At 37.9% G+C, this 25,994-nt stretch overlaps 1 protein-coding gene across 1 annotated transcript in view; it reads left to right on the plus strand.

Moving 5' to 3' along the window:
- Window positions 1-24,465, plus strand: part of CAMK1D (calcium/calmodulin dependent protein kinase ID) — a 384,454-nt gene extending 359,989 nt beyond the window's left edge. Inside the window, exons 9-11 of the mRNA XM_077469551.1 lie at window positions 2,078-2,165; window positions 5,002-5,134; window positions 10,682-24,465. Coding sequence (XP_077325677.1) covers window positions 2,078-2,165; window positions 5,002-5,134; window positions 10,682-10,812 — 352 coding nt within the window. The 3' untranslated portion in view covers window positions 10,813-24,465. The remainder of the gene's footprint in view (window positions 1-2,077; window positions 2,166-5,001; window positions 5,135-10,681) is intronic.
- The last annotated feature ends 1,529 nt before the right edge of the window (window positions 24,466-25,994 follow it).

The raw sequence follows: 25,994 nt of genomic DNA on the forward strand, positions 1-25,994 counted from the left end.
CCAGGGTTGTCGGGAAGAGGCCCTTGTCCTCATCAACATGGGGACAAGGTGCTTTGGGGTGGGGGGGCTGCACGTACGGCTCAGGAGGGGGGGCGCTCCCTCGTCCCCACCCCCTTTCCTGGCCGGCCGGGTAGCATGCTCGGATAAGGGTCTGGTGTGGATCTGGGGGGGGGCCCACGCCGTTTTTTCGGCGTAGGGGGTTCCCCTTGGAATCCATACCAGACCTAAGGGCCTGGTATGCTCTCGGAGGGGGAACCCACGCCAATTTTTTTTCAGAAATTTGGCGTGGAGTTCCCCCTTCAGAGCTCATTCTCTGATTGGCCAAGGAAAAAGTCGCCTGGCCTGGGGCGACTTGTAAGTTGCCCCAGGTCGTGTCTAAAAGTCGTGTTCAAGTCGTCTCCAAGTTGCGTCACAAAGTCGTCCTGAAGTCATGTCGCCCCTGTGTGAACCGAGCCTTAGCAACTCACATCCTCCCAACTTATCATCCTCCGCACCACCATCAACGTCATCCCTTCCACGCTGCGCTCCATGAGCTCTTCAATGCTCACTTTCAGATCGCTCTACTGCAGGGTAGTCTTCCCGGTCATGATTGCAGATTGACAGCAGTGAGAGCCAGGGGTGCGGAGAATGGTCTATGTGGACAGCTTTACCCCAGATGTCTACATACTTAGATGTGCCTGTTTTAATCATCAACCATGGAACTTGCTAAATGTTGTACCTTCATTAAATGTAACCATATTGCTACACTTAAAGTGGAAGTAAACCCATCGATTTAAACAGTTAAAAAAAAAAGGAATGCCGGGAATGCTAACTGCACATTGGCTGTGCTCTCAGCCAAACTATTAAACCATCCAATTGAAGATTAAACAGAGGCAAAGATGGCAGCTTCCTTGGCTGAAAACGATAGGGGAGTTTACTTCCACTTTAAGCCCCATACACACTATCAGAGTTTCTGCTGATTTTTTCCTTCAGATTTACAAAAACCATATAATATGAGGTCAAGCCTTAGGAGTTTCAATTTGTATGCAATCAGGCAGGACCTTGCAATACATGGTTTTGGTAAATCCGAAGGAAAAAAACAGCAGAAAATCTGATAGTGGTGCCTCTCACCTCGTTTATACTCTGTAGCTCCTGATGGATTTTGCTTCTAATCCCCTTGTGGAGGCTTCCACAATTGGGATTTTTTTCCACAAAAAACATTTGTAAATGGACATTGTATGGTTACACAACCTCAACTAAAAATCACAATGCTATGATCTTTTTATATGGACTATAAACTGAAATACCTACGAATAAATGGTTGTGGAAGGAATCATCTGAGTTTCCATTATTTCTTATGGGGAAATTTGCTTTGATATACATGTGCTTTGGATTACAAGCATGCTTCTGTAAGGAATTGTGCTCACAATCCAAGTTTTTAATGTACACGCATTTATTTACATTTAGAAATATCCTTCTGAATGCATATAAGCACAGGTTTGATAGTGTCAGTGTGAATGGAGCCCTAAACTACTCTTTGTATTAGGGCTAATTAAGATTAGTGAGCTGAATCAATGTGTGTTTTTCTGCATATTATCACAATGCATGGAAATAAGTGCAGTGCGTTGCATTAACTCTCATTTTGATCAGCACCTCAATACACATACCCAGTGCCTCACAACACACCTGTGTCTGTTAGTAAACCAGAATGCACATATGACTGACACTGTGGCGTATTGTGTTGTTTAAAATGTCTCAAGTCTGTTTTGACATCACCCACCATCTCCCATGGCCAATCTGTTGTCGGCGCTCCCTCCTCTCCCCAGCAGCTGGCATTTACTGACACAGGCCAGACAGATTCTTTTATACAGGGTATGCTGGATAGGTATGTGAAGGCAGGAAAATATGTTTTTAAGAATAGTTTTAGTTATCTTTCACTTTAATTACTGACAAATCTTCAGGTTCTGTGTCAATGCCTCGTATGCATTTTATCAGCCACAGCAGCAGTGTCATTTGTGTGTGTCAATAATTTAAGAGAGGAGTCTGTGTATCTGACTGTAAGTGGAAAACATTTTAACTTGTGTTCAATATTTTCCAGGATTGCTGGGGATACGGCTCTATGTAAAAATATTCATGAATCTGTCAGTGCACAAATCCGTAAAAACTTTGCAAAAAGTAAATGGAGGGTAAGTAACCACAAATCTTCTGTTCCTATCACTCTGAAGGATTTAAAATAATGCAGTTTAACTGTTAAAACCTTTATAGATGGGTAGGTTTATCCAAAACTGTACCAACCTGAGCCAAGTGAAATGTGACAGCTTGGATAGAACCTTACAGGCACAGCTGTGCTGAGAAAATATATTGGGTGCCATTGCTGATCTTTCTGATGATGCTACTGTAGCTGCCTGGCTGTTATGCCTATTATCCAGCCTTAATAAGACCTTAATGAGACCATAATAAGTATTTGCAATTCTGACTTCATCTTGGGTTCACTTACTGCATGCTTGTTCTAAGAATGGAGGAGGGCCATGAAAAGGCAGCCATAGTCACTATTCTTGATGAGTTCCTATGATAGATCCAGCACCTCGTATTAAGCCCTGCAGCACTGGAGCATTAACGGATGGGGGGCAGAGGACTGAATTTTTTAACAAAGAGAGCAGGTACCAGCTCAAGGCTTACCATTCAATGCAAGTACTATCCCTTGCGCTGATTTAAAAACAAAAATAACTTAAGCTTTAATGTTTTCCCATATATTTAAAAAAAACATAACTTTGGATATACTCACTAGATCACGTTAGCACAGGTTAGTTGTTTCACAGCCAGTCCGATGCATTTCCTAAAGACTAAAAAAATAAAAATAAATCAGCTTAAGGGACATAACTTTCAGTCAGTAGCATGTGTCCCATGTGCTGATGCCTCTTTTTTTTTTTTGGTGAAATCCTCCTCCATCCAACTTAGGTTGTATCACAGGCTTATCAAAAGATCTCAACTATGCCTGCCCTTTCCCCCCAGCTCTTCCATTCATAGAAGCTGTAACCACAGCTTCTATAAATGACAACTTATCTATGAATAGAGAATGGACTGATGATTGGTAGAACGCATGACCCCCCTCCCCCCATCCATAGTTCCTGTTTTATTCCTGAAAGCTGTAGCTTGACTTTTATAAATGGAGCAGCTGGATGGGAAGGATGGGCATAGTCAGGCTCTCTTGATGAGAGCCTTTGACAGCCCCTTAGTTCTATTAACACTGCTGAACTGCAAGATTGTGTTGGTAGGGGGCTAAGGATAGAGGAGAATTTCACCTAAAAGAATTGGCATCAGCACATAGGACACATCCTCCTGGGTATAAGTTATGTCCCCTGTGCTGATTTTTCTGTTTACTGATTTACTAAAGTTGAGAACATTCACACAAAAAAGTGAAGATTTACTTTTAGGTGGAATTTTATGTAAGAAAAAAATGGCAAACAGGCACAATTTTAATGCACAAGAGACATGCTATGTCTCTTGTGCATTAAAATTCCATCACCTGTCTGTATGCCATGTACACTGAGCAGCTCAGTGTAGAAATTTCAGCAATGCTGAGATGAATAAACTCCCGGGCATGTGCAGGAGTGACATCATCTTGACGTCATCTTGGCCAGGCCAATGCAAATGGCCGAAGATCAGTACCCAGAAACCTATCCGGCTGAAGATGACAGTGGCTGGCAGGGAGCTCCAGGAGACAGCAGCGCTGAACAGAAGACAGTATTATCCCGCTTTAAATATCAAATCATGTAAAAAGGGAATTCTTGTTTCTTTCACCTGCATATGAATTGAAGTGAAGCTTTACTCTTTTTTAACATTCTTAACTTGTGTAGTTAGGCCTCATTGTGTATGCCTAATCAGTATATTATCTGAGAAAAACTCAGGAAAAATTGCTGATGTAGTATTATACAGTCCATTTGACAGCAGACACCATCAATTTAAACCATGGAAAAGTAATTTGTGTTTTTCTTCAAATCTCCAAAAAGTTGTGTACTAGGGGTAAAACAGGAATATATTTGCACGTAATATACACATTTACTGAAAAAAAATCATTTTATGCAATTTATTAAAGAAATTATTTGGTTCCCCCCCATTCTGAGCTGCATGAGCCTGGATCATATGTGGTCCACTGCGAAAAAGCTGTGTAACATTTTAAGTTAATGGTCACTAACCTACAAAGCACTCTCAACCAGTAAATAGCTAATAAAGCACTTAATGAATGTGACTGTAATGTTTTCAATTGTTGTTCCTTTCTTATTATTTAAGTGCTTAGTAGACCATGGGTCTAGCATCAACTTTTAGCATTCAGAGTAGGCTGAGTTAGTAAAGTAGTTGAGCAACTTCAATCAATAAATTGCATGGATATTATCTCAGTTATCCACAAATGATCACTTGAGCTATCCACTGTAAAAAGCACATTCCTGTTTACGTTGAATACCCAGTCATGTGCAGATGATACAGCTAAACAGGGATTTTCTTTCTATAGAGTGAAGAGTCTTGAAGCAGAACTTTACCCAAGAGGGGAAGTTCCACTCTCCCTTCTGCCCCCTTATCTATCATATTTGAAATATATATATATATATATATATATATATATATGTTTTTTTGGGGGGGCACAGGTACCCAGTTTTGACAGGTACCCGCTCCCACTTCCACTGGGATCGCTCTGGCTGCCCACAGTTAACATGCCAGCACTGGGGATCCAAAGAACAGTGAAGAACTAGCCTAGGTGAGGACAGCACTGGCTCCTTGGACAGGTGAGTCTGTTTATTAAAAGCCAACGACTACAGTTTTTGTAGCTGCTGACTTCAAATTTTGCAGAACTGACTGAAGCTTCTCTAACTCATATAGCCTCAATGAATATAAACATCCTCATGCTCTGAAGATTTTCAGGTTCTTTTATGAAGGCAGAACTTCCAGCCATAGCTTAGGCAGTTAGGATAGCTTTTTATCATTTGTTGACCCAATCATTTCACTGACTTTGTCATACTTTTTCAGCAAGCATTCAATGCTACTGCAGTAGTGAGACATATGAGAAGATTGCACCTTGGCAGCAGCCAGGATAATTCAAATATGTCCAGCAGTCACAATCCTGCAAGTGCGCTTCCAGATGGCACAAGTCGCAAAGACTGTAAGTATATGCTTCTGATGTTTTGTTCCCTAAATTGCCAATTACATGTTTGGTCATAATTCTGTTGTCTTTGTGTAAACCATCAGCATTTGAAGGTACACTGTCATCAAACATGAAAACATTTGTCCGTACTGTGTTTTTGTTGTGATAGCTACTGTATATCTCTCTAGTATTCAGTATACTGTGTATTCCGCGATTAAGCTAATAAGCTACTACCAGTTATGTGCTGATATGTGCAGAAAATGAAATATTAGAATGAAATTCAAAATTTCTGTCTAACATGTTTGTCTTTACTTTTTGATTATAAGTATTACATTGTATGTATAAGTATTATATAAATATAGTTTTGTGTGTGTGTATATGTATATGTATGTGTATATATATAAATATATATATATATATATATATATATATATATATATATATAGCTCAAATCTAGTAAAAAATATATAAAGTGTAGTTATATATTTTTTACTAGATTTGAGCTAAAATATCAATTTTTAACGTGTTAGCAGCTTTATTTGGATAGCGCAGTGTCACTTTTGGGTCATATATGTATATGTATATATATATATATATATATATATATATACATATATATATATATATATATATATATATATATATATATATATATATATATATACACACACACAAAACTATATTTATATAATACTTATGCATATATAAAATATATATATGAAGACCAGTAAATAATATGAAATGGTACAGAAGTAAACTGTCAGTAGTTACAAAAATATTTATTTGACCAAAAACTGAGAAGCAATAGGATTTGCATACTCTCCATAAAATCCTTTTCTTTGAGTCCAGTGAGGGACACAAAAAGTATTAAACCTTCAGGTTATATTATTGCCTACAGGATAATCAGCAAAACAACTGCAGGTCAGCCTGAAAAACCCCTCGTACTACCAGCATGCCTCGGTTTCTTAGCAAAACTGTACCAAGTGCATGATTATAAACACAGAGGAGTGGGTCCTGTGTCTCTCAATGGACTCCAAGAAAATTAAGTTTTCCAAATAAGGAGTAGGCAACAAAGCTACAACAAAAAAACATGTTAAAAGGTCTAACAAAGAACTAAAATAAGGGGCTGCCTGCAACTCAACAAGCTGCCTGAAGGGTCTTATTTCCGAAATTGGCATCAGAAGACAACATTTTCACTTGTTAAAACTTAGAAAATCTGCTTTCAAGCTTTGGGGATGGAAGACTTCTAAATGATTACAAAGGTCATCAAATGTCCCTCTACTCTGGAAAGTGGGGGCGCACCTTCATGCCAAAGAGGGCTTATTGGTATAGTTGGAATGCCAGATCTTGCAAGCGGTCGGAGGATCAAGTTTTGAGGGTCTCTATGTGGAAATTTGGGGAACAGTGAAGTGAAAGGGATACTTCTGGGAAGTAACAAAAGGAGACGACTTGTAGGTTTTGTCCAGTACTTTTACCCCAAATAGCATCCTTGATGATAGCATCCAGGAGTAAACACAATCCAGCCCTTTAGCCACAGAGCCCTGTTCAAGTCAATTGGCAGAAGACCAAGGTGAGACAGCAAGCAGTAGGGTTCTAACTGGCCACCACAGCAAAAATGTAAAGCCAAAGACATCTGGTTCATGTGACTAATAATCTGCAGGTCAATGTAAGCATTAATCAGATTTTTAAGGAACTACAGCCACCCTGAAAATCTGTAAAAATGCCTCCAGTAAAATGCATGCGCTCATTTGAGCTTTACCATTCCACTGCCTTACATAAAAGTCACACTAATATGTTTTTTTCTTTTAATCAGCAGACATTGTTGACTATATTGTTGATTAAATATAGGTGCGTGCAAATTGGGTAAATGTTGCTTCGGGGTAAATTAAAGGAAAATGCTTTTTTTTTTAAACTATTTATTCCCAAATACAACCCAATAAATAATAAACTGTGTATGCAAATTTGCTACCAAATGAAAACCCTATCTGTTCCAAAAGATGTGTAATACATAGGGGTAGACTAAAACGCTAAAAGGTTAATTTACAGAACTCAAACATCACTGAAATCAAAAAATATTCTGGGATTCAATAGAATTTAGGTGGAAAAAGTCCCAGGGATTTAAGTGGTTAAAGCGGTAGTAAACCGCCAGAAAAATAAAAAACAATGGGCAACGCACACTAGCACATTATGACAGACTTACCTGTAGACGAAAACCTCCAGCGCAGCGCTGTTACTGCTCCCGGGCGCTGCTATCTTCACACGGTCTTCCTTCTGGGTTTGCAGGCTCTGGCTGTATGTGTTGTGTCTCGGCACACACACACCCTTCCTCACCCCAGCTCCACTTTTTCACCAGGTAGAAAGTCACAGGTCCTAATCTTCCTGAGGTTACCTTCTTAAGTTCTAAAGTTGGGAGATATGGTGGGTGTCTGGAAGATTGTGAGGAGTCCTAAAGGGGAGGGGGGATTTAAGTGACAGTTAAGAAGCACTGGGATTGGGCTGTCAAACAATTTCGGCCTGTCTGGTACTTTCAGTTTCTTACAAGCTTTTCCTCACCATACTAAGATGAAAGGTTTCCTACCCCTGTTGTATAGGTTATATTTTTTGTATTTATTTTCATTTTCAGCTTTGCTACTATATATGCAGTACAATATATTTGATCATCCTGTCTAGTGAGGAATGGATGAGGACTTTCTTAGACAGGGCTCGACAAATCCCAAGTCACCAAGATGACTAGAAATTGCATCCTGGCGCCTGGGCTACTGTTCCTGTACGCTTATCTGTCTTATGTAACATCATCCACTGTGCCGTCCATGGTCACCTTTGCATCTCCGTACAATTGAATCCTCTGTACACAGCTCTGAAAGCTGTGCAGAAGCATAATCTTTGCAAGGGCTCCTGGTCATTGGTTAGCGTCATTATGTGACAGCACTGACAAATGAGAGTCTGTTTTTTCTTCCAAGACAAAAGAAGAGGAACCCTTGAAAATGTGCTTCTACGCAGCTTCCAGTGCTGTGTTCAGATGTTTCAAGTGTACCAAGATGTACACTAGGGATGAGCCGAACACCCCCCTGTTCGGTTTGCACCAGAACCTGCGAACAGACCTAAACTTCGTGAGAACTTTAGAACCCTATTAAAGTCTATGGGACTCGAACGTTCACAATCTAAAGTGCTCATTTTAAAGGGTAATATGCAAGTTACTGTCCTAAAAAGTGTTTGGGGACCTGGGTCCTGCCCCAGGGGACATGGATCAATGCAAAAAAAAGTTTTAAAAATGGCCATTTTTTCAGGAGCAGTGATTTTAATAATGATTGAAGTGAAACAATAAAAGTGTAATATTCCTTTAAATGTGGTACCTGGGGGGTATCTATAGTGTGCCTGTGAAGGGGCGCATGTTTCCCGTGCTTAGAACTGTCCCTGCACAAAGTGTCATTTGTGCAGGAAAAAAAGTCTTTTAAAATCACTTGCGGCTATATTGTCGGCTCCCCGTAATACAGAGAACACTCAATGAGTGTTCTCTGTATTAGCCGACAATTCATTCATTCATTGATAAAAAAAAAAAACGAACATGAGTTCGACTCGAACTCGAAGCTCATCCCTAATGTACACCGGTGAATGTGGGTGGCATGGTGATGGCGGATGATGTTATACAAGTAAGATAACTGCACAATGGAACCACAGAAGTGAGAAGGATGTTAAGAGGTCCTAATGTTTTGTTTAGGTGTGAAGGTCAAGATACCCTTTATAATCTAAAAACCCTCCAAAAATGTAGCTCTGCTGCTTATCTATAGCAGAGCTAAAAAAATAAATCTTCTTCACTTGCTGCCCTCCAGGGGAGGGGGAGATTTATGAAGAGTGGAGGGGGGGGGGATTTGTGAAAGATCAGCATAATAATGAGTTTCCCCCTATAATAAGTTTTTATTGTCATCCTTTCCAGCCAGCCTATAACCTTGATGTAGCAGCATTACGTTGGGTTTATTGGCTGGCCGCTCTCTGTAAGTAAGTTAGATTTAGAGGGGACAGGGGGCACAAATGACTTGCCTTACCTTGCGCTGACATTTCTTACTACGCTAAAAAAAGTCTGTTAAATTTTTAGCTGGCTCCTAGATTCAAAGCAAATTTGTCAAGCCCTGTTCTAAGACCTATGTGCATTTTTCTAAAGGCCCATCCAGTTAACAATTCTAAACGGCCCTGAAATCTCATTAAACAAAAAGGAAGATTAGTGACACAACACAGACAGTTCTGGCATCCTTTATGTATTCTAACAAATCTTTAGCCAACAGGAAACCAGAAATGTTTCCAGTGCCTGTTCACTGCATAGGAAAATATTAAACACACTTGTTTGTCCAGCCATGGCTGAGGTGGTTGCTGTATTATGTGAATTTTTAGTGCCGCAGAAATCCAAACCAAAACAGGTTGCTGTTACCCACTGTGATCGTCCATAATATTAAATACATACATTAATGGAATTATACATTTAGTACATCTGATCAATGAACTTTAAAAGTTGGTAGTTGGCAGTTTAAAGGTACCTCATTCCAACATACACAAGTTATTACTGTAAAAACAGACCTTTTAAGGTATTTTATTTATGATATTAGTCACAAATTCCATTGTAAAGCTCAATTACCTTTCAAAAACTGAAGAAAAAGGTCAGATTGGTGTTTAGGTTACACACAGAAAATACAACTCCATTTGGGTTGTAAAACCAACTATTTGGTTACATACCATATATTCTTTACACATTTAAGAATGTTGATATGCTTTTGATGTTGTTTTAAATTCTGAAAAAAGTTTTTTTAATGTACCGTAACTAGTACAAAAAAACTAGCTTAGTATGCAAAGATAATAATAACAGTAATCTGTATCAAGAATAAAATGCACACAAGTCTGCATTTTTAGCAAAGCAAATATGGCAGCTGTTTGGACCAGTTTATAGCTAGCATCAGAAGGGGTGCATGTGCGCAGGGCTGTGCACAGAACAATACAATGATTCCCCAGCAAACTCTCCAATTAGCTAGCACAAAAAGCCTGTTTCAACATTTAAACAGCCTCACTTTTGTGCATCAAAATGTAATAGACTGTATAGACTACAGTATGATGAGTATGTTTTTCTTTTTATTTATTTCTAACTAAAGGAGGAAATATTTGACCTAATAAAGGTCTAACAAAACTGAAAGGGGTGTTCAGAGCACAAAAACATGGATACACTACATTTTATCACAACTAATAAAAATATGCGAAGGTCCAGCTAATGTATATTACAATTATAACATATAAGGTAATTTAATATTGCTGCCAATCTTGTATTTTGTTTCAGTTCTTCAACAGAGACCTTTACTTATCAGAAGTTTGTCAGTAACAGTTCATTCTCACCAGTGGCATTCACACATTATCTACACTAGGGTTGGACAAATATGAGCCTTTGTAAATGAAAGCATATGTTCCCTGCCTCTATAATTTGCCTGATGGCTCCTAGACTCTACTTCTTGGCTCCAGCAGTCTGTGAGACTTTGTCTACCCAAAACATTTCACTTTGTTTTTACTATTACTATTTTTTTTTTTCAGGTAAGCCTCCATCAAGCCCATATAGCTTCCTGACTGGAGTAACTCCCTCTTCTACAGCCATTACTGCAGTAGGTGGAGATCGAAGACCGATACCTGCCTCAGTTGCAGCAGTGCATTCTGGGAGCAAATGAGCAGCCAAAGAAAAACCAAGGTGGAAAGTAGCAGACTCTTCGCATGTGATTTCATTCTGAATTGTGCACTGCAGGATGGACTCATTAAAAAAAAAGGAAATTTTTTATGGCCATATTTTATACTGCAACACAGATGGTTTCATCTATTATAAAATGCAATGGCTCCAGCACCAATAAGGCAAAATAATTGTATCTGGTGCTGAGCCTTGCAATATTCTTACTACTGGACATTAATTTTTTCTGATAATTTGCTTTATTCTCAACGTGGGTATTGGTACTGTATATGTTGTATTTTTTCATTAATCGAGGTATCAACTGGATTATTTAATTAATACTAATTTTGGTGGGTTACTTTATATTTTTATTTTAATATGATATTTTTCATTGAAATCATGCTTTCCCTCTTTTCCCCTTGGAGGTAGATAACAGACTAAGTAAAAATTGAGACTGTGCAAAATTTCAGTGCTTTTCAGTTGACTTTAAGAAAAGTCTCCTGTACTTATTACTCCTGTCAGTATTCTAAAAGTACAAAGCTGACACCAGGCAGTGCCCAGGCATACCCCTATATGCAGACTTCAGTACCCTGGGTGCCCCAAATCCAAGACTACTATAACAAGAAAGTTTTTACACTCCCTGATAATGATGATTAGTAGCCTACCCTTTCTTGACTTGCCCTCCATCATAGCGATGGGGCTTCAGGAACCTGTGAGAGGTGTAGGCCAGTACTTAACACTACCAGGAAATGTCCAAATTAAAATTTTAGTATAGTACCCTTAATTTGGAGCACCCAGGGTGCTGAAGGCTGCACGTAAACGTATGTGCCATCACCGCTTTTTAGTTCTGAAGTCTGTTTATGACCTTTATTTTACTGACAGGTTTAGTTTAAAGAGGATCTTTTTCATTAATTCCAATGGTTACTCAGTGGTCTTTAATCAAACCTCCTGCTAGCTTGGTAATGTAATTAAGTGAGGTGATTACTGTGTCTGAGATGTCAACTGTGCAGGGCTTAGCCGAGGTTCTCCCAGACATGGTGTAGGATGCCAATCCCATACCAATACTTCTTTATTATCCTCATCCCTTTAATCACTTACCTTGTTTGTGTGCTTATTGAAAGGATGTACCGTAATTATACAGAAGCTATTACTGCTATAAAAGTCTCTAAAAGAATAGGGCTGTACTTACAGAGATGCTTACAATAAGTCTGAAACCATAGATGCATTCAGAGCACTGCGACTTTCTATATGGTTAAAAAGTGTGAGACGGAATGCCTGATCATGGTGAGGAAGGTGACTAAGGCAGTGTGAGAGTATGCAGCAGCAGAGGCTACAATCTGAGCCCATAAATGTCATCTCATACATTACTAAGAGGCTCATGATGACTATAAGAGGCACTCCTTAAATACTTAAAATTCAGACTTTTTTCCTGACATCTGTAAAAAATTAACAGAATGTACCATTAAAATGTAACTAGAGTGGGAAAGAATTGGAACACTTTACTATTTTATGCTGCCCCCGCACCCTTCGCCCTCCACTCTGATATAAAAAGTGGGCTATTGCTCTCTGCCATGTTGGAGACATTTTCCTTCACTTGTTGATCTCTAGCATTGCTACAAAGCACCAGAAAGGTAACTTATACTGTCAAGTATCAGCAATACCTGACAGATATAAAACCCTTAACCACTTTATTATATAAAAAAGTTTTGTCTGGAAATACATTTGAAGTAACCACAGGAGGGTCAGTAGCTCACACCTACAAAGACAGCAGACACCCTGGATCTCTTAATTGTGTGTGGCATTTGATCTTTAAGTGTATTTAGTTCTACATTTAAAACAATACATACAGTAATCGGTTTCTGGTAACCATGTTTCAATGAAGTTTAATTTCTCCAATATTAGGTTGGTAATCCTATTTTCCAGCGTTTGTTTTTCTCTCATAAACAGTGTGTCTCCTTTAATCTGTCACTTGATAGTGCAGTGCTGGACAGGGGAAAGTATATTAAAAAGGGCTATGTAAGTGACTATGAGATGTGCTTATTTTTCTATTTAGTATATTAGAAGTAAAAGATTATGTTATACATAGTCACAAAGCAAAATTTGCTGCAGTGGTAGATGTGTTCTTCTTTTGTCTGTATTTTAAATTTTTTCTACAATTTGCATTTCTCAGCTTTTTTTAAAAAAAGATGCAGAGTGAAGACAGCCATTACTACTGCAATTACAGCACTGAAGTATTGACATTGATTTACTAAAGGAGTAGAGGCTCCTTGACTGTTTACTTTGCAGAGGGAACATAAGAAAATAAGGTGAACTTGAGTTAATTTTGCAAACCCGACCATTTGTAAGAGAGATTGTAAAGCTGGAATTTTGCTACCATATAAATGGGTTTTTAAATTGACACTGAACTCTGGTTTAAATAAAATATATAGTTACATAGTCTGGTTGAAAAAAGATACAAGTCAGTCTTGTTCAACCAATAAAAGAGGGAATAAAAATAATTATACAATCCTATATAGACAATACTATACACGCAGTTTATCCGGAAGAAGGCAAAAAAAAAAAAACGCAAAGCATGATCCACTTTGCTCCAGCAGTGGAATAAAATCCTTCCTGGTCCCCCAAGAGGCCATCGGATATTCCCTGGATCAACTTTACCTATAAATGTTAGTATCTAGTTATATTATGTATATTTAGGAAAGAATCCAGGACTTTTTTTAAAGCAATCTACTAAGCTGCACGGAACCAGCTCTTGAGGGAGTCTATTCCACATTTTCACAGCTCTTACTATAAAAAAACCTTTCTGTATTTGGAGATGAAATCTCTTTTCCTCCAGACATAAAGAGTGCCCCCTTGGCCTCTATGATGCCCTTACAGTGAATAACTGAACACCAAGTTCATTATATGGACCACTTATATATTACATCATATCCCCCTTAATCTTCTCTTCTCAAGAGAGAATAAATTCAGTTCCTCTAATCTTTCCTTATAGCTGAGCTCCTCCATGCTTCTTATCACTTTTCAAATATAACTCCTTCTTTTGTTGCTGTCATTTGACTTCCTGTTAGAGTGTGGCTCCTCCTTCTGTGAGGTCCTGAACCTCTTCTTTTCCCCCTGACTTCCATTTGTTCCATCTCGGGAACAAGCAAGAGAGGGTGGCTATGTGTTTCTACTTACAGTAGGATCATGGAGAACAAACATAGCCACCCCCTCTTGCACAAATAGGCTTGGGACCTCACAAAGGACATTACAAGGAGGCAGAAAAACACAGTAAGAAACTATTTTTATTGAAAAATACTTCATTATGTAATGGAGAACAAGAATATCATTTATTGTCACTCTAAAGTGAATCCAGGTTCACCTTATTTACTTTGCTACACGAACGGCCTCTACATATTTAGTAACTAAAGCCCGGTGTCTGAGAAAGGCTTAAACATGCTTTCACAACTGCTAACGTTAAAAGACATAGAGAATAATTTTTGCATATAAAACATACATACTACAGATACATGGTAGTCTGACTCTAATTAAATGGTGTGCGCTTCTAGAAGAAAATGTGTTTTCTTTGCTAGATCTGGATTAGCATGACATAGTTCACTATAGCTGGCATCAATCATTGTGCACTGGTCATTTCATTGTTAGATCTTGGATAGTATATTATGATGACATATATCAGAGGAAATACATTATTTTTATTGTATTTGATTTTATATAATGTTATACGTTTTCTTTTGGTATGGTAAGGGAAACTATAAATAAAAAGAAGCATAATGGAATCTACTAACTCTTATGAGTTGCAAAAGGCAATGTTCAGTAGCTGGAATTGTCATTGATTTCTGTGAGCTATTTCAGATCATTTCTCTTTGTACTATATTATTAAATAAACAATGGGGGTTATTTATGAAAGGCAAATCCACTTTGCACTACAAATGCAATTGAAATTTCACTGACAGTGCACTTGGAAGTGCAGCTGCTGTAAATCTGAGAGGTAGATCTGAAATGAGGGGAAGTTGTTTTTTATTTTGCTTGCATGTCCCCCTCGGATCTACAGCGACTGCACTTCCAAGTGCACTTTCAGTGAATTTTCAAGTACACTTTGCACTTGTAGTGCAAAGTGGATTTGCCTTTCGTAAATAACCCCCATAGATTGGTTTTATATCCAGAACTATAGGTTGTAACATCTATAGGTTGACAAAATTCCCACATTTTATTGCCATATAGGTTGAAAAGACTTGAAAACTTAAGCTTGAATTGGCTGAAATGCGAGCCAAGGGTGTCCCCGTCAACTCCAGATGGCTCAACAAAAGTGATTTTCAACATCAAACACGCTAGGTCTGCCAAACAATGCAGTGCATTTGGTCACTGTGGTATTTGGTTAGACTTGGCTATATGAATACAATGGCCAGCAGTGTATATTCCTCCACCAATGCTGTCTAGCATAGATGGGGGAATCAATTTATTTCTCTCATTTACAATATTTTAAGCATGCATGGCTAGAGGGGCCAGTTTGGTTAGAAACCCCTTTACCTGCCACTATATATTTGCATTGTTGGAGTTAGCTAAAGTAACCAGAGGAAACCCACATATACCCACGTGGGAACTTACAAACTCCATGCAGCTAGTGTCCTTAGTGGGAATCATACTCAGGACCCAAAACCAAGGTTATTTGCTGCTGTGTATCTGTTATATTTTGCAAACTGAGTGAAATCCATTTTTTTTTGTTTTTTTATTTAACAGATACAGCAGTAACTCAGACTGTTATGGGATATAACGTCTGTTTGGTCAGTAATAATACGTCATAGTTTTTTCTTGGCACCAGATGTGTTGTTAGATTCTAATCCTTTGGTTTGTATGTTATATGTTAGTGTAAGAAAAAAAATCACAAGAGCCCTATTAATGTTTTTCTAAAAGTGAATTTAGTTCACACTAATGGTGTGTTTTATGGGGAATACATGGTCTGGAAGGTAAACTAGAACTACATAGTATTGTGATTATGAGATAATACATTTGTGCAATTTGAGGTGAGGCATTCTGATTAAAAGGATACTGGAGCAAAGCTTTTAGCCCAGACTGAATAATTCCATGCTCAACTGCCACAGGCATGCATCAGTGGTTAGACATCAAGGCTAAAATCTCACATATGTGTGCATTTTTTTTTTTGCACATTCTGTCCAAAATCATGGCAAAGCATTTCAAGTAAAAAAAGAACCTGGCCCTTCAATTCACCAAAACGCATTTACAAGAATACCCATACATCGTGCTGTTCTGTGTTTTCCAAAATTAGCCAGGTACACTTTTATGCAGCATTAAACATCATGAGGGACCCATAGAAGATAAATAGGCAGATGCAACTCTATGTAAAAAAAAATAGGTGTGAATGGGCCTTGAATGTAATGGGACAGGCTATAACCCCAAGTGTAACTTATTTTATCTGATAATAGCATAATACCAGGAGGCAAACTTACAGGAGCCATAGAAGACGCAAAAATTCATTTTTGAGCTTGCTTTTCTCCACAGAATATAATGTATATACCCAATCAAACTCTGAATGAAATATGTATTAATTACTTGTATATGTCAAACAAATATCAGGCAGACAGAAGAGAAAGTTGTCTAATATATACAAGATTGGTATTCGATCCTTTGTGAAGTGCTTGTTATTGTCTGTGTCTATATTGGGAGATTTCCCCTCCCTTCCTGTTTACATACTCTAGAAAGTCAAAAGAGCAAGGGCACAATTAAAGCACATTTTTTTTTGCTTGGTGAGAAATGATTATAATCTGTAGAATCTTTATGATTCCAGAATCTTCTTTGGGCAGAGCTCCCCTTGCTTCCAGTTTAGTTGGCAGGTATTAGACATAAAAATAATTGAAAGAAAACATTTCATCTTAGACAGAAAGCCTTTAAAATCTGGAAAAGGCTAGCATATAAGGCCCCTTTCACACTGTTGGACCTAGTCTAGTCTAGTCTATGTAGCGACGGATGTCAGCGGTAACATGTCCGCTGACATCCGATCCAATCCACTAAAATCAGATGGATGGCCCTACATTCACATCCATGCCTATCGGATCGGGTGAGATCTGATGAAAACGGACATGCTGTCTGTTTTCGTCCGATCTCTTCATAGCAATCAGTGTCATCTGCCAGTTCAGCGGAGATCAGTGAAGAGATCCCCTGCTTAGCTGAGGGACAGAGGTGGACTCCGTGGCAGCGGATCCGCCTCGTGAGAATGAAGCCTAACCCTACCACACTATACAAATAAACTGGTATGTATATCTGGATACTGGTTCAGGTGCAGTCATGCAGTCACTCCATGTCCACCTCCAGGGTGCTAGGTGCTGGCTTATTTTTCACAGAAACTGCTCACAAATGTCTTAATGGACTACCACACGAATGTAGCAATCTTGTTACTTTTGTTTAAAAGCTAGCAGGAACATTTTGACCTGCTTCGTGCTAAGGTAAAGCACTTTCTCAAATAATACCAATTCTTTTAGAAATCAGTGTGCCTTAGCTCAAAACGTATCACAATGTTCCTGCTAGCTTTTGAATAACAGTAGCAATATCGTTGCATCGTGATGTACGGTATTTCTTTGAGGAAAGAAAATACATTTTGGCTTTAAGCTGTTGATAACAATGTTTAAAATAATAATATGGTTATATCAAATGTATAAATATATTAGACCTTATGTATTAAATATACATGTAACAAGCCTGCGTTTCTCTTTAGACAAGCAGAATAAGACAGTAGGTAAGACATTCATGCACAATGCTCTTGACATGTCTTCCCTTTTTGCCGAAAGCACGGTTCTCTTCTTTTTTTTTTTTAAACAAACAACAGTAGTTAAATCACCTTTGTAGTTGTTGTTAGACTTGGAATTATTCATCCTGGGACTTGATTTTATAAAGTTTTGTACCAGTTGTAAAGAATAATTATTCTTGTTATCCTATTTATTGAAGATGCTTCTTTGATATTTACAGAAAGAATAAAGCCTGAGGTTTTACAAGAGAAAAGAAAAAGCTTCCTTTATAAAGCAAACATGTCTTTAAATAAATCAGTTGATTATAATGGGGTAATTGTTAATAAAGTGCCAAGCAACTACCAGGGAAATGTGGCAATAAATACCGTACTTGGCTTTAAACAATTTGGTTAGGTGATTAAAGCATTTCATTGTATCCCTTGAAGCAACGTTTAGCAAACCTTGGCAAATTCTGACACTACCCCTCGCAATGTTTGCATAACACCTAAACTTTTAAATGTTGCCATGTGTGCTGCCGTTGTCACACCTTTACTGGATGTCACTGCACAGTCTTGACTAGGAAATAGCTTAAAATTTCACACTCCTTCCCGTCTTCCTGAGGGTTTTTCCTGTGCATGTACCCTTCAGCCCAGTAGAAGGGTTGTGTCTTTGGGGTTAATTTACTAAAGACAAATAGGCTGTTCACCTTTCAAGGTTATTCCCCTGAGTTTAGTGAATACCATGAAACTTTCCTTTCAAAAGAATACCAAATCATTTGCAAGATAAAAAAACAACAGCATTTTTGCTTGCACGATTGGAAGTCAAGTCAGCAAAGCTTCTTTACACTCACTAAGCTAAGGGAACATTCCTCTACAAACATAAAATTCCCTTGTAAAGTGAACAACCTATTTGCCTTTGGTAAATCAACAACATTGACGGAAGCTCTATCTATTAGGTATGCAGTGCTGCCCTCACCAAAATGGCCTAGAGACCATGGAAGAAGACAAATACATACTACCATGCTACATCTTGTGACTGCCACAGGTCGAGAAAAAATAGCCGTATGTGTGAGAGTGTAGGTATAGGGCCTTCTTTTGACCCAGAGTTTCAATACAGTATTACAGACTTAGATTTAACTCATAACATCAATCCTCAGCTCTCCACAGCAGCCCTTGATTGCCATAATAGGGACAAATTCATCAGAATAAATGAAACATCCCATAAATGAACCATGATAAGCTCTACCCCTTGCTGTTTGTGTTGTGGGAGATGCAGATAGCTGCACTGCCCTTTCCAACATAGGAAGAAAGAATAGATGTTCATTATATCCTACAGAAGGAATGACCATTTATACGTGACCCAGAGAGTGAACACGTTCCCCCTCAAAGCTGTCCTATACCCTCTTCTTGAAGACAGCTATTGTGGTAGAGATGTCTATAACCTATGATACATGACCTGCACATTAAAAGAACTATTGTTCTGAAGGATTTTCATATTACAGCATATTGCATACAAGACACTAAAGAATATTCATGGTTTACCAATGTTTTGTAATGTAGCTAATACAACTGGTTATTGTTTGAATATTACTCTGTTATTATGCTGTGTGCAAATGCTCTCTGGTTTTGTATTGCATTATGAGTAATAAGAGGGAAATGCACACAAATGGTTTTCCAGGTTAGGTCCATTATTCATTTAACAGGCTCTGGATAGTTTGCTGTAAAGGTTTTTCTGAAATACGGGTATTAGTTTACAAAATAGAATCTACTTCCATAGCGACTGATCCCGGATAATATGACTGTTAGTTATCTTCCTTTTAATGACTATGACACCAGAATAATTCAAAAGCTCACTATCTGTCCTTCGTAATTTCACTGGTATGTAAATGACTATAGTCAGTACAAAGAGAAATGATGTTGATAGTGTGCTAAAAACTGAAAATTTATTTCCAACTAAACATGGAATTATGTGGTTTAAGAAAAATTACATCTGCCTTTCTCTGTTATGAAAGGTGTAAGGCTGATTAGGATACTACATAATATACTTTTGCTTTATTTAATTTTACATGTTCACATCCCTTTTTAAACCAGGGAAATTGGAATCTTATGGCTAGGTGTCTAACACATGCACAGTTGTGCAAAGGTCACCAGAAAATGCCTCCCGACCCTGGGGTATATCTGCATCTAAGATATACAGGTAGCTTAACTTCCCTGGCGGTATGATTATGTCAGATTTTTGGATCTCAAAGTGGTACAATGTTTTGCATAGAAATGTGGCGTTTTATATTGTAGGCCTGTAATTCTTAGTAATAACACAATTAAATCTGTTCAAACAAGAGTCTAGTAGACATCCCGGGTATGATAAATTTTGAAACACGAAATCATGAATTATAATATAATAAATAACTATAAATAATTATAAAAAATAATATAATAATAAAAAAATGGATTTCCCCACAAATCACTATCGCTCAATTCTGCAAGTGTTCTAACTTACTATTGCTGTTTTCTAGCTGGTCTAAAACCACTTTTGACGTAAAGGGACACTTTTTGGATGCCATGGACATTCACAAGTTTACATTCAGAAAGAACAGTATATATAATATAAAAGTGCATGCAGGGCACTGGACAAAGAACTAGGGACAAAAGGGAGGTGAAATGATTTGATACAGCAATGTAATCTGTAAGATTACAGTGTACTCTATGTGTTATGTTTTTTGTACTTTTTGAACTTGCCACCGGGCTCCACCTCCATGCGTCACGACGCTCACAGGGAACGGAGCCCGGAACACAGAGCATCTGGCACAGGACACAGCTGGGGCACATTGCAGAATCCTGATGACAAGGTAAGTACACTGGACCAGGATTCTGCAATGCAATCCTGAGTGTGGCTCAGGGTTAACGCAAATGGTACTGAAACTTAACCCCAAGCCACACTCGGGAATACCGCCAGGCAGGTTGAAGAAGAATTCGAGGTATGGCTATATTATACGTAGTTACATTGGTCAAGCTTGGAACTAGGCATATGTTATACCTGGCCAAAGTCCCTGAAAGCTGGAAACCACTGAAATAGACACCGCTACCCCAGTGATCTCCACTTGCTTCTGGGTCCCGCGCTGAGTGACCAACCTGCTGCATTGTGAACACTGGAAGTCAGCCACTCAACATGGGTGGCATTTAAAGAATTCTTTGCATTTTCTGAATAAATGCAAAGCATTCTCTAAATGAACAAGGTGGAGAGTGTGATATCACCACCCTGCCTCATCCAATCATAGAGCGCTTTGCATTCATTCAGAAAATGCAAACCATTCTCCAAATGGCACCCATGCTGAGGGGCCGACCTGCTGTGTTCAGTAAGCAGGAGTGCAGCCGCTCAGCACAGGACCCAGAAGCAAGTGGGGATTACTGAAATAGAGGCACCTACTTCCATGATTTTCAGCTTCCAGGGGCATTGTCCAGGTATGATATATACATAAATAAATGGGTCCAAGCTGGACCCATGTAACTGTGTATAATATATCCATGCCTGGAATTCTTCTTTATTATATGTGAGTGAGAATGAGGTGACATATGTGACTTAATAATACAAAAATGCACTAAACACCCAATTGTATGCATGAGAATTAAGAAACACAGGTTCACATCAATGCACTTTATCTCTCGTTTCACACTTTAATAAATAAATGAGATCCACTGATTCTTTCATAACTGGCTGACCTCTAACCCAAATCTGCTGGACAGATCACTCTGTCGGGATATGTATTAAGTATTATTCAATAACCTTTTTATGAAAACAGTTTAAACAGAAAGTCTGCTTGATATCATGATATGATCTGTGCAGAGGTATGATCTGCTGACGATTTACTATGATCATTTGGAGACCATTTTTGAGCAGAAGGGGAATCTTTATCTGCCATTTTATTTATAAAGTTTCTCTTTTTATTATTAGATCATGATAAATAGTTTGCCTGCGAGTCATTTTTAGGAAAGAATGAGCCAAAAAGAGTGCACACAGAAATAGATCACAGTTTTGGGCTTTTGATGTATGCAGGATTTAACCCTAGCACCAATAGACCTGCGTGGTATTGCCTTAGAGTTCACATGAAGTGCAGGCCTTGAAGAATATTTAAAACTTGAATGTTACAGTGCCAGAAAAGCCTGTGAATGGAAAAATAGAAACTAATAAAACTGCATGAAGTTGCAATGCATGTTCAGATATTTTACACTTGCTTCCCTACTGCCTTTTATTCCATTAACTTGGAATAATTCCAAAGGCCAAAGTACTGTTCTTCAAAAGGAAAACTCCACTCATTAGGATGGTATCTGTTTCTGCAGGAATGGTAGATGAGAGGAAACATTGGAAAGACTGTAGAGGACTGGCTTGTGGGAAATAGCTCTTGCAGTGACTGTCCTGTGCTAAATATCTATGCAGTATTTCCGGTGTCTACGTTCTTTGTTGAGCTAAGCTAAGCTTAGCCAAACGTAATGTCACCATTGTGTGTTAATGATGCTTTTTTGTCCTCTATGCATGTTACACAATGTCTTTATGTCTTTTATGCCTTGTATTATTCTGTACTACTGTTGAGCAATGGTTGATCACAGCAATATCTCCATTGCTATGTGTATTTACAAAGTATATGAACTTTTCAGACAGGGAAAATGCATGAGCTTCATCTGATATCTTTCAACTCAATTTGGACGGGAAAAAACAGCATGCAAAATCATAATTGAAAAGTCATAAATGAGTCCTGCTATTTCTAAGCAAAAAATAACCATAAGATCAAGCAATATAGAATAAATTCCAAAATATATCTTTCAAAGAGATATTTTCTTTTTCATGTTTTCTACATCGTATCATTCATGTGTTTTTCAGAGTTTCACATCTAACAATTTCCCTCAAACTGCGGTTAGAAAAACATATAATGAGTTTTTCTTTTAGGATAAAGTGAAAAAATGGCATTGATGGAAAAATATAATGCAGATAATGATAATGACATTTAGTCTGTTGTGTCTTTTTTTAATTATTTTACCAAAGCAAAAAAGGCCTAGGTCCCATACTTAAAAATGCTCCTTGTGAAGCTTTTTTTTTAATATGTTTTTTTCTCTAATATCTTTTTCTTAAACTGTTGTCATTTGTGATTATGAACCAGTTTATTGTACATAATAGGCATGGCAAAAGGGGTCTATTTATAAAAATTCTCTTAGCTATTTGTCAAGAAAAACTTCATGTTCATTCATTGTGTGCAAATAACCAGCATTCACTTGTTAGTTTTAGAGATTTTTTCACAGCTGTAGCTGTTGTGCGAATGGGGCAAAATCAAATGTTCCTAAGATGTTTTTTCTTTTGGTTGAAAAGTCTTTTAGGCTATTTTTCCTCTGACCAAATGTTCCTAGGCTCTTTTTTTAGGTTATTTTATTCTATGGTCAAATGTTTTTGGGTTAATGTTTTTTAGGCTTTTTTCTCTTCTGGGTGAATGCTCTTAAGCTATTTTCTCGTACGGGTATAAGGAACTATCATATTTGCCTATCTGAAAAGTTAATTAACAGAAATGAACATTGTCTACATATTATTAACATAAGCAAATGAGTTGTTTGCAGGTTTTGCAAGAATGCTGATATATTTGCACAGCATTATTTTTATGAATAGGCCCCAAGGTGTGGATGTGGGTGCTTTGCAAATCCCGTATTAAAAAACACAACTAGACCTAACTAATCAGGTTATGTTGGGTTAAGAGACATCCATGTATAAATATTTCTTACCTCTATTCCTCTGTCTCCACATTATCTCATTCAGAGACATACCCGGGGCTTTTGCCTCTATTACACTGTGCTAACTCTGCATGTTTTTCAGGTAATTTCCCTACACACGTCAATGGGGAAATTATCTGTGACATGCTCCATGCAAATAACGCAGCAAATTTGCAGCAAAAGGGGAACAGAGGTAAGTGATATTTAAAAATGTATATTTCCTAGATATGCACAATCAAAATGCTAGGGTAAACTTTGGGTAGAGTTGTCTGCAAATAAATCCCATCTGATTGATTGAATCTAGTCTCTGACCTTACAATTGTACCCTTATTTACCCCTGATGAGAATATTGTTGTTTTCTACAGCACGTTTAAACTGGCAATACAATTCATTATATAGTCAATTTTCTTCTCCCCCCCCCCCCCCCCCCCCGAGTCAAAAATCACTTACTACAGAGAACTGCATTTATCAGATATATAAAAAGTACAAATAAAAATGTCATTCTACAAAAATGTATCTTTTTATTTATGAGCAAAAAAAGGTATGTTAAAAAGAAGCAATCCAAATGTTGCGGTTAAGCATTAACATTGATAGCAGTGATATTAGACCATGTGGAATTCCTTATTACAAAAAAGGCACAAAATCACTGAAGGACACTTCTGAAGGATCTCGACATGTTAATAAAGTTAATTTCACACGCCACTGCAGTGTCAATTCAATTATGTATTTAATATACCTGTTATGGATACTTACCGGTAGTAATGAAAACATTATTTAATTCTAAGTCTATGACAGTCTACAGTACTATGGCACAATTTGATTATATATGCTGTAAAAATTATGACTTCCAATACTGGCTTTTTGGCAACAATAGGAGCATGCAGAACACTATATTGCATGCACCGATGTCAAAGGAAATAACAACTTAATTAGTAGTTGCTGATGTGGGTAAAACTATACAGAGGTTGTTTTACGAATGGCTGTATCTTGCAATGCATGAAATAAGTGACAGCCAAATTCCAAATATTCAGACACAAGTGTAATTTCACTATTGTAATGAACCTTCATGTAATTCTCTGCCTTGACAATCATATATACATATCAGTAATTCTACCATAATGACAAGCTGGAGGGGATGCCTGACTGTTTTCTTAAAATAAATCCAGTTTAATCACCTCACTATGAAGTTTGACGTTTTATTCAAAATACTGTTTAGGCATGAATCTCGAGGTGGCATAACTGTGTCCAAATGTGGGCAAACATTAGTGGGGTTTTAATGAATTGGAATGTTCTATATATTTATATATTGTAAGGTATTTCAAAGCATCATTTTAGACTTTGCTGAATTTGAGATTTTTTAAAGGATATTTTTTTCTTGTTAATGATATACACTCTGCCAGGGGCACATGTGACCAGGTGACAACTCAAAGGCACAATTGGGTGATTGAGGTAAAGTACTTAATTTTTTCAATTTTATATAGAGTAGGGAATGAATAAAACTGCTGTTGGATTTTTTCCTATATATGTCTCATTAGGGAAAATTCCCTTTGCTTACTGTCCTGTACTCCCAACAGGAAGTTAAAAGATATCTTCCCATTCTGAGGAATATCCCCTCTTAGACAGTTGTCACAGTGATAAGTGTCCCCATAGGAAGATACCTGTTCTGAATGTTCAAAATGTTATACATTCATTCCTGGTGAGTGGTGACATTGGTAATCAGGACAATTGAAAAGGTGTGAATCTTCGTAACATGGACACAGACAACCAAAGAAACCATTGTTCTAACTTACCACAACTCTATCCACATCTAAAACAAAAAGTTTTGTTTTTGATTATACTTTAAGAATACTTTAAGATAAAAATATAAAATTAGACTTTTCCCTGTACGTGATCAGTCAGGGTGTTGAACCAAATATGAAGTTTAGGATTGTCAAGCTCTTCCCTATTTACAGATAAAAAGGAACATCTCAAAAGGGCACTCTCATTTGCCCCCACTTTTCTTTTTTTATTACATTGCAAAAGCCAACATATTTTAATAACCACTAAAATCCATCCAGACAGCAGTTGTTTTACTTGCTATCTGCAAGCTTTCTCAAAGCAATTGGATAAAGGTGTTTGTCCAAATCACAGACATTAGGATTCACAGGCCCGAGAGCTCTTCCCTAGTTACATCTCTTGCTGAAATAATCCAAAATCATACTAGCTACTACAAAATTCTCCCAGCATGCAATACATATGGGGGTTGATTTACTACAGGAGTTGAGAATATTCACACGATTCAAAATCTACAGGGTTTGTTGCTGAGCTGTGGTGTTGAAAAGCTATCCAACAACTTGGATCAACCAAGACAAGTTCCTGAGTGACAGCTCAGGAGGAGAGGAGGCACGTAACCAGTGCACACACAACACGCACAGCACCCACATACCGCCTCTCTAAGCTGCCAGACAGAACATCACTCTGCTGTGCTGTCTCCTATCTCTGCTATTTAGTTCATACAAAGTATGGAGCTTCTGCCTGTTATTCAGGGGAGAGGGTAGAAACTCAGCTTGTTTTGTGAATTATTTCAACTTGAGAAAAGGGCTTTCATTCAAATAAACATAAGCTGACAATAGCACACAGTGGCTACTACACTTGTCCGAGGCAGCCTAGTGTAGTACCTGGCTTGTGTTGGTGTCAGATTGTGTTTTTGTGAATGCAGGCCCTTTTCT

This window comes from Lithobates pipiens, unplaced genomic scaffold (assembly GCF_037356315.1).
Source record: "Lithobates pipiens isolate NorthernLeopardFrog02 unplaced genomic scaffold, aLitPip1_a1.2 Scaffold_8, whole genome shotgun sequence".
In the NCBI taxonomy this organism is placed as follows: Eukaryota; Metazoa; Chordata; class Amphibia; order Anura; family Ranidae; genus Lithobates; species Lithobates pipiens.